General features: G+C 39.1%; 1 protein-coding gene across 11 annotated transcripts in view; it reads right to left on the bottom strand.

Moving 5' to 3' along the window:
- The window catches only part of ABI1 (abl interactor 1), a 77,321-nt gene that overhangs the window by 7,045 nt on the left and 56,610 nt on the right, over positions 1–13,666 (bottom strand). For 2 of the 11 annotated variants that reach the window (XM_054000850.1, XM_054000787.1), the window contains exons 4-9: positions 11,276–11,290; positions 10,459–10,559; positions 7,150–7,290; positions 5,319–5,419; positions 4,309–4,383; positions 2,546–2,722 (exon numbers count right to left, since the gene is read on the bottom strand). In XM_054000850.1, coding sequence (XP_053856825.1) covers positions 2,546–2,722; positions 4,309–4,383; positions 5,319–5,419; positions 7,150–7,290; positions 10,459–10,559; positions 11,276–11,290 — 610 coding nt within the window. The remainder of the gene's footprint in view (positions 1–2,545; positions 2,723–4,308; positions 4,384–5,318; positions 5,420–7,149; positions 7,291–10,458; positions 10,560–11,275; positions 11,291–13,666) is intronic. The other 9 variants (XM_054000860.1, XM_054000776.1, XM_054000803.1 and 6 more) reach the window with 6 other exon arrangements.

Raw genomic sequence — 13,666 nt, 5'->3', positions numbered from 1 at the left:
ATTGAGCTTTTGTCTTGCTGCTAAATAAGGATTACTCAATTTAGCAGTTATCTTTCCAAAGTGAGCTACTAGAAGTAGAGGTGATGTTTCACAGGATTCTGGACTCCCTCTCTAAAATCAAAGTGGAGCACTGCATCAAGTGCAGCAAAGCAGCACTGACACAGAGCAAAGCCAACATTTGCAAGGGGCACAATGTTCCAGCATCTATATTTTACATTCACACAGAGAGCACCTCCCACCACTGTGCTCTGCTGGGACAGGGACAGTTAGCTAGTGTACTGCATTTTTGTTTTTCGCAAAAAAAGGGACCTTGTTGCTTGCTGGTAGAGAAAAATAGATGGGTCTAGAGCAGAGTGGAGCTTTACTAAGCTTTCTGTGGTAAGAGGGTACCCAGCAACCTAAAAGGCTGGCAAAGGCTTCAACAGCTCCAAGTGGCTACAGGAGCATGCAGAGCTCCTCAGGAAGCCCTTGCAAGCTCATCTTCTGTGAAGTATGTGCCTGTCTGGTGAGTAATGAGACATGTGACCACACTGTGCTCAGAGACACTGGGCTGACAGCCCCGATGTTCAACTCTTCTCTGCACAGGTAGAGAAGAGGAATGGGAGCAGTAGGGCAAGCCACTCAAACTATCAGCTCTGGCAGGATATCTCCTCCTTAAGTGAAGGGAATGAAAAGCTTAAAACAAAGCCCCACCCAGAAACTCAACAAAACATCAACTCATTTGTTTATACAGTGTCCCTTCTCAGTGGAATTTCTCTTGCACTGGAGCAGCGAAATTCCTGTGAAGGTGGGAATTCAGCAGGGTAATAATCCAGTTGGAACCAAATTTGAAAGAGGTTCTGTTCTTCCAAGTAAAGCAACAGTTTTAAATAAAGCTTTAACTAAGATTAATGTTTGATGAATTAACATGAAGCATTTAGTTCATTACAAAACCAATAACCAAATAAACTGTATGGGATAAATGATCAATAAAAGTGGGAGAACAAACAGTCTCACAAAATTGAAGTAAACATCTAAGAAAAACCAGAGCGTTTGTTAGCATGAAAAGTAAAATCTTAAGGAAACATAGGACCTGGGTTTAACGTCAAGACAGTAGCACTAAAAAAATAATCACCAGTTACAGAAACAGAGGAAAACAGTTTCAAGTAGCAAAACACACCCATCAAAATACTGTTTAAAAAATGGTGACCATCAGTATTTTGAAAACACCAGAGAGGCTAGATTAAGAAACAGCACCTGCATTTGAGCAAAAAATTGCTTTGGACAAATGTAAACATTCAGAAACAGTGGTGTGCACAGCATTTAAGACAACTGAACTATTCCCAGAAGTAAAATCCTGTTTATTTAATGGAACACAATTGTTCAAGCAGGAGGGAGTTTCTGTTGTTATGGTGAATTAATTTGGAGGAATAAGAATGTGGAGGAAAGTGAAATGCTAGTATGGGTGAGCAAGAGTAGGAGGAAAATCAGGTTTGGGAAAAAAAGAAGAGATAGATACTGCATCTGCATATAAAAATGCTTTCTGACAAATGTAATACTTCTAAACTCTTGTAATACTCTTTTAAACTTTCAGAATACTCTTCACTTCAGTGTCTCAAGTATTTTAAAAGCATTCTTTTCTTAAGAGTAAGTACACAACAGCAAACACTGGTCTAAAGAGATCTTGAACCCAAACATCAATGTTTCTTTTCAAAAGAAATATTCCTCTGAAATTTAAAGACTTGGTATTCTGAACACTACCAAGAAAAAAGTCTACAATTACCATTCCTCAATGTATACTTGATCAAAATTTATGGAAATGGTAAGGAAGAAGTTTCCTGATAGAGCTTCCTACCAGCAGCCATGATCCTTATTTTGCAGATCTTTCTGCAATGAACCTTGTTTGCCCTTCTGGGGTAGGAAGGCAGGAGGCTGCTGACTAAGACCTGCTCACTTGCCCATGGCATCCATCCCTTCCCTCATTTATCTCCTTCTGTACTCCTACTAGTGTGAAAGCACAGAGAAGTTGTCTGCTAAAAGAGAGAGACTGAGCTATTTAACAGTCAAGCTTAAAGATAAGAACAAAGGAGAAACTTGGAATCAGGAAAGGATTTAAGACAGACACAGAGACAGGGAGGAACTGTGTGACAGGAACATGAGCATTGTGCTCAGATAATATTCTTTTGCCACTATCCAAATAGTGGGGGGGTGGGGGGGTGTGTACTACAATCACATCATTAGGTCTCCCACAAAAAAAGTGGGTTTAGTTTATGTTCTCCAAGCACACCTGAAATGCCAAGTATAATGTGCCAGTAATTAGACAGGCAATCCTAATAATTTCTTGTCATGAGTAACAGCAAACAAGTCAGGGGGAAAAACAGTATAATTGCATATAGTGCAATCACTGTGCAATTCCAATATGGTTTTTCTTCTTTGTTTTTCCTTTCTTTCAGGAAAGAAAGTAGTAATCTCACTGATATTTTTCATAAATGAATTAAAATGCCATGCATGCTTTTACAATCATTTTGCTCAAAACAGTTTGTGATTTCAGAGCTCAGCAGCTTACTTGAATTTTGAGAATAAAGAGGCCCGCCATTAACATGAGGTTGAGCAGAGAATGGGGCAGTCACAGAAGGATTCCGTCTGTATCCACCAGAAGATGCTGAAGAAGTGGTAGAGTTGTGTCGTGAGATTTGCCTGGTCATTGTGCCATACTGGGAACCAGGAGCTGAACCAGGAGCAGCTGAAAAGCATTAGCCAGAGGAACCAAGAAAAAGACTTAAGCAGAGCATCACTTTGGATAGAATGCAGAAAACAGAAAAAGTCCAGAATATGGAAAATACTTGATTACAATTCTCCAATAATTTAAGATCAGTAACAGGCAAATAACAGAAAAAACATCCCCATTACAATCAATAATGAGAAAAAACACACAGAACATAAACCAACAGTTATATAAAGGGCATTGAGAAATGCTGAGAGTACTTTGAGAGACTGGATTGGACTGGAAAATTGAATCCAACTCTTCCAACTCTTAAGTGTATCTCAATTATACTACATGCAATAATACCCTTTATTAAAAAGCACACCAAAAAAAATTCCACATTCTGCTCAAAACAAATTATTTCAATTGCAAAGCTGAACATGCCTCCAATCTAATGTAAAACAACACTCTAATAAAACAGTGAAACAAATGTCATGAGCTTCAGACACCTGGCACATTTATCAATCATATTTGCTGGTTGTGCTTTTATACTGATGGAATTTGTACTAACAAATCAGAATCACCAATTCCAGCTGACAAAGATGTCATTCATTCTTCATGACAAACACCCATATTTACCTTCCACCAACTGGCTGCACAAACTTCAAGGTTAACAAAACAGTTTAAGTTATTTCAGATTAACCTCTGACAGACCGAAAATCACACCTTGCGAACTAATGCATCTCACATATTGTAGTCACATGAATTAATGCAATTCTTAAATGCAAAAACTAGTTTGCAATAAAATGTTTTGTGCTTTTATATACATGTATCATATAAGACACAAACAGCAAGCAGACAGAAGTTTGCAGTCCTGTAATGCTATCGAAAGTACTTTGACTTAACATTTCAGTAAGGGAGAGTGCAAAGGGTTATGTGGGTCAGAGCCTCCAAAGCTAGTTTCATAATTCAATTATTCTTGTCATCAGCCTGTGACAGGAAAGGGTGGGGTATTTTTTCCTATTTTGAAAAGTACTACTTTTAGATCCCACCCTAACTGCCATATGTAATGCTTGAAGCAATTTCTCAAGAACTGCTAGCTCATATCCTCAAGTCTTCCAGTTTGACACCTGCCTGCAGCATTATGGAATCAAAGCCAAGCTACTGTGACAGACACTTGTGCTTTCCAGTCACTTTATGCCCACAGAATAGTACACACACATCACTCTACACATAAACTACCATTTCTAAGCTAGAGTGCAACTGTTGTGACTCAGCTTCTGCTGCAGGAGTTACACAGCCTAATACCAATATTCTAGCAGATTCTGAGATCTTATAGATCAAATTAATTGGATCTTAGCTTAATTGGGAGCAAATTTCAAGCAACTAGCAGCCTTTTTTTCCATACCTAGTGCATTTAGCTTCAGAGGCTTTAACCACAGGAAATTAGTGGAGATTAGATTTGTTGAAAAAAAAAAACCAAAAAAATCCCAGAACTGATTTTTGTAATAAAATCATGTAGGTCCCACTACAGAAGAAAAAACACCCTCACTGAGTTCATTAGGAAGAGGTGATTATTGATTATGCAGCATGTCTGCAATCACTTCAGCATTGACAAGTCTCACCTATCAGACTGCCCATCGGGAGAGGTGGAGGCAGTGGTGGTGCTGGCGGGGCTCCAGGAGGAACAGAAATGTGTGCTAATAAAATAGTTTATATTCCTAATTAGGCCATATTATTAAAAGTTTAAAAAAAGAAAGTACAGGCACTTGATAGGCTTCCCAAACAAATATGAAAATTCAACTTCAGTTAACTAATACAATTTCAGACCCTGATCCTATCCAGGGTTCTGTACACACCAATCTGTATTCTCATTGACTTTTATGGGATGCCAGATGATAATAAGATTTCATACCTATTTATACCACTGCAGAACCAGAAAAGGTCCTGGAAAAGGAAAGCCTACATGTATATAAGGAAGTGAAGACTTGTCATCCAAGAAAGAGAGAAATCTCAGCAATAGCAAAATTACATTACACCAAAACGCCACTATTTTCTTATGTCTTATGGGCTTGCAAAACACAAAGTAAGTGACTGGGCTGGTTTATTGCTATGATAATAATAGTAAAGAAGGACCCTACTCAATCTCAGCGTTCATCATTCTTAAACACAAGGGAGTGTGCCTCCAACACTGAGAGATCCCTCATGTTTCTTTCCCCACAGATGGCAAAGTTAGCAGAGTATTTCAGAAGCCAATATTTCCCATTAAATATATACATAGTTGCTGCTGCTCTCAGAGCATCCAGAAATGCCAAATTGTAGACACATTTAAAATTACAGTGAAGCTTTAAAAGGATACATTTGTCTTTTACTCCCCTTGTACACCCTTGATTGTCTTGTGAAAACATGGACCAGCAAAGGTATTTTAACCATCTGTTATTCAGTAACTGACTGTCCTGCAACTACTTTTGGTAAAGAATTAAAACTTTAGACATCGCTCAGCACTCATAAGTGATTTCCTGAGTAGGACTGTACTTCAGGACAGTTTCTACCCCATCATGTTTAGTCAGAGTCCCTCTGCAAACACAAGAAGCAGCAAGCAGCCTGAAGTCAGCAGGGGAGGAGTCCCACATACCTGGCCCGATGGTTGGCGGTGAAGGCGTAGGCACGGCAATGGGAATGCCAATACTGCTGCTTCCACTGTTCTCTCGACTGCCACTCCCTCCACTACTGCCACTACAGAAGAAAAGCACAAGTATTAGCACAGCATCTGCTACAAAAGCATATCAACAGTGACACTTCTTGTGTGAGCTCTTCTAGCCTAACTCAATTACAGACTGTTGAAAAACTCCCCATTAAATGCCTCTGTCTTTACCTACAATTGCATACAGATAATCAAGTCTGGATGCATTACATTCCTAATAAATGGAATTAGCTAAGCTGATAAACATCACTATGAATAAAACGTGCAATTAAACGCTTCAAGAAATAAAAAGGTAATCAACCATGCAAGTTCTAGGCAATGGAATAACAACTGCAGGAGTAGTTCAGGGGCCTTGTAATAAGTGAAAGTAGTATGCTGGGGTTGGAAGACTTCATGGCTAAACTCTAAATAATTACTTAGGATTAATTATGCTGTCAGCTGAAGGAATATTTCCTCTACTCAGAGCAGAAGTTTAGATTGCTAAGTTTTCAACTGAGAATGGACATGATAAAGCACCTGGGGTAGGGTGTGGGGTATGGTGTGCTTAATTTTCTGTGTATCTAACACTCCCCACTACCCATGCACACACCTTTTATATGCAAGTTTGTTTCTAAGATGGTCTGAAAGCTAACACTACAGCCAGCTCAAAATTTGTCTAACTAATGTTATGTGATATACAAATCAGAGGCCAGCAATGCAAAACATAGTAAACTATTGGATAACATTTCTAGACATGCCTTCAGAAACTGTAACATTTACTTTCTTAGAGGGAAAAAGATTCAAAATTCAGGTGGAATCTATCCTTATTCTTATCTAAGAGCACTCCTTAGTTTAACTCTTGAATTTATATGCATTAAATTGATAATGTAAAGGAAACTAAGCAGATAAGATATTTTGAAGCCAAAACTTCATTTTAGTTCATCCATGTTAATTAAGAGTAGTCAGTGAAGTTCTAGTTTATTTACCACTCCTGGATAGCTATAAAGGCGTCAAGAGTCAAGTGCAAATCATTCAAATATATCTCTTTCGAAAATAACATTACAAAAAAAGAAAATCGGTGATCTGAAATGAAAGCCAAGATAATTCCTTCAAAATTAGTGTTCTGTCTGCTGAAGACCTTGATCTTGTCACCATGGTTGCAGCTGAATTTCTAACTGCAGCCTACATAAAAGAAGATCTTGTGAGGTAAGAGTAAGGAGCATTCACAGTAGCCAGCTAAACAGACTAACGAGATCCTCATGCAGCGACATTTAGAAGTTATTTAAGTCTGACAGTATTTCTTACCACCAACTGTGCCTAAAACACTCTCTCAGTCCCTGTTAGTGACCTATCATGTTTAACTGCCTACTGGGAGTTTTTAAAATAAGAAAAATATTAAGAAAGAAGCTCTCTAAAATGCAAGCAAACCTTTTAACTACACTGAATTCTTTAATCTGTTTTTTCCCTGCAATCTGAAGCCTGTGATAAAAATCGAATTGAAAAAATTGAACTCACTCAGGAGACTCAGAGAAACATTTAGCCTTGCAATTCAAGAAGAAAATAACAAGTTTTAAAAAGCTACAGTCAGAATATTGAATATGAATGCACTTCTTCGTGTTAGGAAAGTCAGCAAAAAAAAGCTCTGTTGATGCAGTGGTAGAATAACTCACCTTTTTGCCTTTCAACAAAAAACCGAGAGGTACAAAGCTTCAAGGATTTTTTGCGACTTAAGTATGCACTGGCTTGCCAGGCAGGAGAGAGTTACTGTGGGAAAAGAGCCTACCTGTGTGTTCGTGGTCTCTGGTTCAAGGAAGCTGTCCTGCCTGGACTGTGTTGACTGCCCAGCCTGGCAGGGCTGGTCATGTAATCATTCGGGACTGTTGGCGGTTTGACTGGCTCCAGGGTTTTGTAAGGAGTATTTCGTCTGGTCAAGGAAAAAAAGATTTGAAGACAGAACAATAAAGAAACAGAAGATTAAAAGGATAAATAAGTGAAGTTGTAAATCCATTTGTTTTCTAAATTTTTCATGAAAGATCACTGCAGTGACCCACACTGCAGTATATTAAAATTCCAATGGGCAGGGTAGACAGGTCACAGTCAACAGCCCGAAGTACTCTTACACAGACAGATCCATACAAGTTGGCCCACAGCACATAAATTGGTCAAAAAAGCCTAAACTAAATTAACCACCCAAAATACATTATTTGAGCAAACCTAACATACAATAGCTACATCTGCATAACACTCTGGGTTACCTGTCAGCACATGACAAATATACGTTGTACCAATCTCTTCTTCCCTCCCCCACTTCCCTTCCCTTCCCATCAGAATCCTTTCCAAAAGTATTCTTGGCTAAAGGTATTCATCTCATTAAGACATCAGCAAGGCTGAATCAAGATTCACAGAACAAGTGACATTTGCAATCACCAGTGCTTCTCTTAGGAACTACTGCTTCACACAGTAATCAAGCAACCTCATCTCACATAAGCAGATCTGAAAGCGCCTCATAGATGAGCTTCATTGTCTCCATTTTGTGGCCCAAGAAAGCGAAGCCCAGAGAACTCCAACTGAGCAGGCTGCATCAAGTCAGAAATATAACACGATCTTTCGAGATGTATTTACCAGACCCATTACTGCCACAAGAACAGCGCATTTATTGCACTGAATCGCAGAGCTCTTCAGTTCTCAGCAGTAACTGACAGATCCATTGCAAAACACAGAATTTGGCAATGCACCAGAGCAAAGCAAAACCAAAAATACTGAACTACTGGCATTTAATAATTTGTTCAACTACTGGCTATAACTGAGTTGCTAAGTTATACAGCTTCGTGGTATTTTAAAAAACTTACTGACTTTCTCTCTACAGTATGAAAAGCAACAGTACTAAACTTATTTTTCAAGGTTATTTCAGTTGGAAGAACATTAACAGTCTTCCCTGTTTTTTTTTTTATGTGGTAGTCTTTAGATCTCTATTGCTTACAACCAGAATACAAAATTTCTTCTTTTTTCAACAACTGATCTCTTTTGGCAGATCTATAGGTGGTGACACCCTGCATATTAAAATCATCTAGAGTTCTTCACAGACAAGCTAATTTACAAACACCACAGTATCTGGAAACAGTTGCAGTATATCCGCTTTTTCTTTAAGAGGTTTTAATAATACATTGTTATAGATGGAAGACAAAGAATTATTATAGATGTAAGATTGCTCAGAGCTCCCCACCTCACTGTCCCCCAATGTTTCAGGGTGAAGCTGGGAGCCCTTGCCACCAGGGAGAGCTACAGGGAGCCCAGAGCCTTGCTTTGCTCCAGAACCCTCAAGGAATGATTTCAACTAGTCCCACCACATCCAGTTCCAGAAATTCACTTACTCTTCCATGGTACTCTAAACCAGAGCACCCAATGATTTCCACAATCTCTCTCTGGTCCTGTGCAGAGACCACTGCTTACTTCAGCCCCTTTCACTTTTCACTCTGCTGATTTCCATGCAGGACTCCCTTTAGATAGTTCTGCCCTGGAGGGACAAGCTGCACAGCAGGCAGCACCTACTTAAAGGCCGGTGTTACACACTAAGCTTACTCTGGTTTTACATACTTCTCTCTGTTTTCTGGATCAAAGGGAGAAGAGTAGCATCCTTGTGGTTTCTAGCGATTTTTTTCTGCATAAATTAAGGTAAATCATGCCTGTGATACTTCATGCTTTGGCAGAACACGGCTGCTCAAGACAAGAGCTGTACTTCCTGAACAAGAAGGGCAGATAGAAATCTCTCTTACAAATCCACATTATTCCTCCCCCTCAGCCAACTGCTGCCGCTTGTCAAGCTCATCTGGAAATGACATTCAGCTGATTAATCCTTATCAGGCATCAGCCAAGACAACCAAACAGCTCTGGCTTGTTGTGGGGGGGCGGGTACTGAGAGCGGCAGCTCACCAGTACATCAATGCTTCTGTTTCACTAGCAAGCGTCCAAGAGGACATGAAAGTGCTACCCAGGTTCCCAGGGCTGATAAACAACTCTCTCAGCGGGGATAAGAGACACAATTGGAATACTGATTTCATGCCCTTGAGCAATTGGAATTTTCAGAAAACATGCTGAGGAAACCTCTGGGTTAATTTCTCTGTGGAATATGCAGCAAATGCTACCACCAAAGCATCAAATAGGATTAAAAATCGCTAAGTCCTCAACAAAAGGAGTTGCTGCTTCTAATTTTCCTTGACCATTGCTCCTGATCTCCACCCTGCTCCATCTCTGCCTCTCTGAGACAACACACCTGAAGCCACCAGAACCATGCCAGCCAGCTTTATAGTGCCTCAGTCACCCACAGTATAAGGAGAAGGCTGAGTGTGACAAACAAGTAGAAAATAATTTCGGATGCCTTTTGGAAGATGTTGCACAGTTGGGCAGACAAAACCATATGGCACGTGCATTGAGCTTCTCAAGTATTAATGTTTTGGTCTCTAGCAACAACTACTTGCTGGCACACCAAGATAAGCAGATTTCACTCCCCACAGGTCCACAGCAGCAAAATAGATGTAGGGAACTCTGCTCACAGTGGGACTTGGGAATAGCAAAATCCTTCCTCATTTAAGTATATAAATGAAAATGCACTAGCCAGCAAGAATCGATGCTGCCACTGTGTTCACAATGCCCTAAATTTTGCTTAGATAATGCAACAACTACAGCACAAACAGCCACTTCATAGCTCTTCTAATATTAAGAAATGAGTAGACAAGAACTTTACTCATAAAGTCCTTCCCCCACTGAACTTAAAACTTTAAGATTTGTTTCTGTCACTAAGGATTTCTTCCCAAAAGTCAGGAATAACAATTGCCTCCTCATTTACCCATATCCAAATTAAATCCTTCCCTGTGAAAAAAATTCTTGCAGTCATCCTGAAAACTAGAGTCAATGCAGCTGAAAGAGTTCATACAGAATACAGAAAAGGATATTGTGATATTATTTTTCTTTTTCTTTTTTTTTTTTTTGCTAAAGGCAACCAGAATTGCCATCTATCCATGAATTTAAGAACCACCAACATTGGCACAATTAAAAATTTCTCTTACATAGGAAGGACCAGCCAGTCCATTCTTACCCCAGAGTTCCCCGGCCTGACATGGGAGGACTTGGTGGTTTTTGTGTAGGCGGATTTGTTCTTGACAAGGTGCCAGTTCTTGCAGGCTGGTTATTTCCATGCTGAAATAAGGGAAAACATGATTTTATTTTTATAACAGAGCAGCTCTATTACTGACAGTTTTTTTTAAGTGTAAGAATATGAAGTGAGAATTCCCAGACAGCTGTCAAACAGCAAGTTTTCAGCTACACGAGACAGACACCAGTAAATACAAAAAGTCTAAACACAAGCTTAATGTTATTTTCACTATTAATTAACAACAGACACCAGAAAGGTAAGCAATTGACAAGTTCATGCACAAATGTCTTCTATCATTTTTTTCCTTAAAGGGAATTCACATTTGTATTCATTGCCATTCCGATGTTAGTAATTTAAATCAAACTTTAACACTGACTGCAAAATACAGCCAGCATGGCCCAGAATTTCTCAATCTGCCCCTGCTATCTGACTAGCAGAGTCATTCAGGTTGTCTGGGAAGTCTCCTGCAAAAAATGTAAGTGAAGGGAATCAAGGCATCTACTGAATTCAGAGCAAAGCATTATATGTGTTAGAGAAATTAATACATCTATGTATAAATGCAGATGTCAATGTATCACAGATATATTGACACGCTAAATGCTGTAAATGAAAAAAAAAGTATAGCATGTTTAATCTACATATCCTATGGAAAGCAGAAGAGAGTGTAAGAGAGCGCTAGTTTTCAGTTTTAATGGCTCTGCAGCCTCTACTATCAGTCACATGAGGCACTGTGGGTCAAAGGAGAAATAACACTTCTTACCTTGGCTTTTAGCCACTTAACGTTGGCAAAAAAAGGGGGGAAAAAGGTAGAAATTAATGGCAGATCCATCACAACTGATATGACAGGTTAAACTAAATATAATCACATTTTAAAGAAATCATTTGTGTCTACTGATAATTAGCTCATCCCAGTACACTAAGAGAGATTCTGCTGTGTCAGTTACTGAAAATCCGGTGCCTGACGAAGTGAACACAGGAAAAGCACTAGTGTCAAAATTAAGTTTAGCTAAGCTTTGCCAGATATGTCTGCCAGGTTCCTCATGGGCAGTAAAGGGTTGAAAAGCCCTCTGCTGACCATTCAAGTCCAAAACCAAATCAGTGCTATTTCAATGGCAATATGCACTTAAGAATTCATTCACAAAAACCAGTTTCAGCAATACGCAGAGAATTGACAGGCCTGTTGCTTTTACACTTAACCTTTGTATGTTTTCAAGAAATCCTAGCTGCTGCATTGAATAGTAAATAAAGAAAAGGGAATTTTTAAAGAGGATGAGCAGCAGCGCCTTTCACCTCGGGTTTATTGATTGAAATAACTGATTCAAGCCAGCACAACGCTGGCTGCTCAAAACTGTTTTGGCAGGGATATAATGATTGTTATTCTGAAATTTTAGCTCTTAGAATCAAGTTATTATATGACTCCACTGTATCATTTTAACAGCCTTCATGATTGCAGAGGAAAAAAATATCAAAACTCAACCTCATGAGGAAAATGTAACATTTTAAATAAACTCAAGCTAAGTTCTCTCATTTTTGGGGAAGCAAGGGTGTCACAGGAGAGTGGGACAGGCACTCATATTTTTGAAAGGGTTAATTTCACCAATTAAAAAAAGAAAAGCAAATATAAATTCCCAAACCAAAACAATCCCAATGCTTTTTTTTGAGGTTGTTTGGAATTAAACTGTTACTTCCAGAACAAGCCTTCTAAGGCAGAGCATTTCAAACTGTGAGTTTGCATCTTCTCCTCCTCCAGGAAACACAGTTTAGTTTAAAGGCATCCATGAACTCAGTAAAAAAAAGTAATTAAAAATATGCAATACAGCAAACATGCATTTGAGACTTCTGACAGGGTCTGCAAAACCAATGAAAAACAGCTGGTTTACAGCTGAAAAAGTTTGGTTTACCAATCAAAAGAGGTTGAAAGCCACTGCCCTTAAGTTATTCATATTACAAGAACAGGAACATAAATCCTGTTTCAAAATTCAGACTAAAAGCGCTGGTGAGTAAATTTGAAGGTCAACCCATTTACTCCCAGCCTGGGCAGAAGTTCATCAGCAGAGCTGACAGGCATTTAAACCACCTCTGTCCCCACATACTTATTTCATGGATAAACATGCAGATTCAGTTCCCAAGATGCCAGAGTACTCTCCCAAGTAGTGTATTTTTAAAACAGGCCTTTAGTAATGAAATCTGCTTTCTCTTCTCACAGGAATATGTGACCCTTCCCCTCACTTCACCAGCTGCCAACAGCAATGGCATAATACAAGGAATTTGTTAAAGGACGCCAAAAAAATGAACTATTGGTTCTGTCCTTCCCCAGCAGACATAGCTAAAAACTTTTTTCAAGGCTTAAAAGGAAGGGTGGCCTGGTTTCTTATCTAGCTGCTACTACTAAATTTGCCTGCCTCAAAAATACAAAACCAAAAAGCTTCCTTCCTTTCTTTCCCTTATGCAGTGTCACTCAGCATTTATGGTGAGTACTTCCATCCCACTCCTAATCCCTGTTACATTCTGCCTCCACGACAGTGACAGTATGAATATCAACATGTAGCAATGATTTACTTAATCTTCATCATATTTCAAACCTTTATACTGCTAAGTACACTAAACATTTATCTGAAGTCCAACAGCTCTTGACCTTTATTCCTGTCTCTAGGACTACATCAGGTGAGCTTCATCTCTTTTGCTACCAGTGAAACAATATACAGACAGAAACACACTTGATTGTTCAGAAGAATTAGAAACTGCTGTCATACTCCTTTCTATATGTAAAAAGGTTTGTAGATGTCCTATCTGTTGTTGTCAATATAAACAAGAGTTATACAGGCAGGAAAACAGAAGGCCAGAACACAAAAGGAACTGGGATTCACATGGGAAAGCAACTCCTGATCCAAAACACCTAGATAAGGGAGGAAATCAAATGAACCAAAGCAAGATGAACCATATGGCTATGTGATCATGGTTAACAAGCTAATTAATTAGGAGGAGACTTTTTTTTTACTTATTGACTGAGCTTATGAGGTCAACATTGCTGCATTTCTTGGTCTGAAAACCAAATGTGATGCTTTCTAAGCAATAAAAAAAGTCTGCCTAGAATCGAGAACAGTTTATGCAGCAGGGTCTAGACTCAGTGTGATTTGAAGAAGAAGGTGAG

Source organism: Vidua macroura, chromosome 1, assembly GCF_024509145.1.
Source record: "Vidua macroura isolate BioBank_ID:100142 chromosome 1, ASM2450914v1, whole genome shotgun sequence".
NCBI lineage: Eukaryota > Metazoa > Chordata > Aves > Passeriformes > Viduidae > Vidua > Vidua macroura.
Note: the sequence above shows the minus strand (reverse complement) of the source record. Positions and strands in the feature narration are given on the sequence as shown.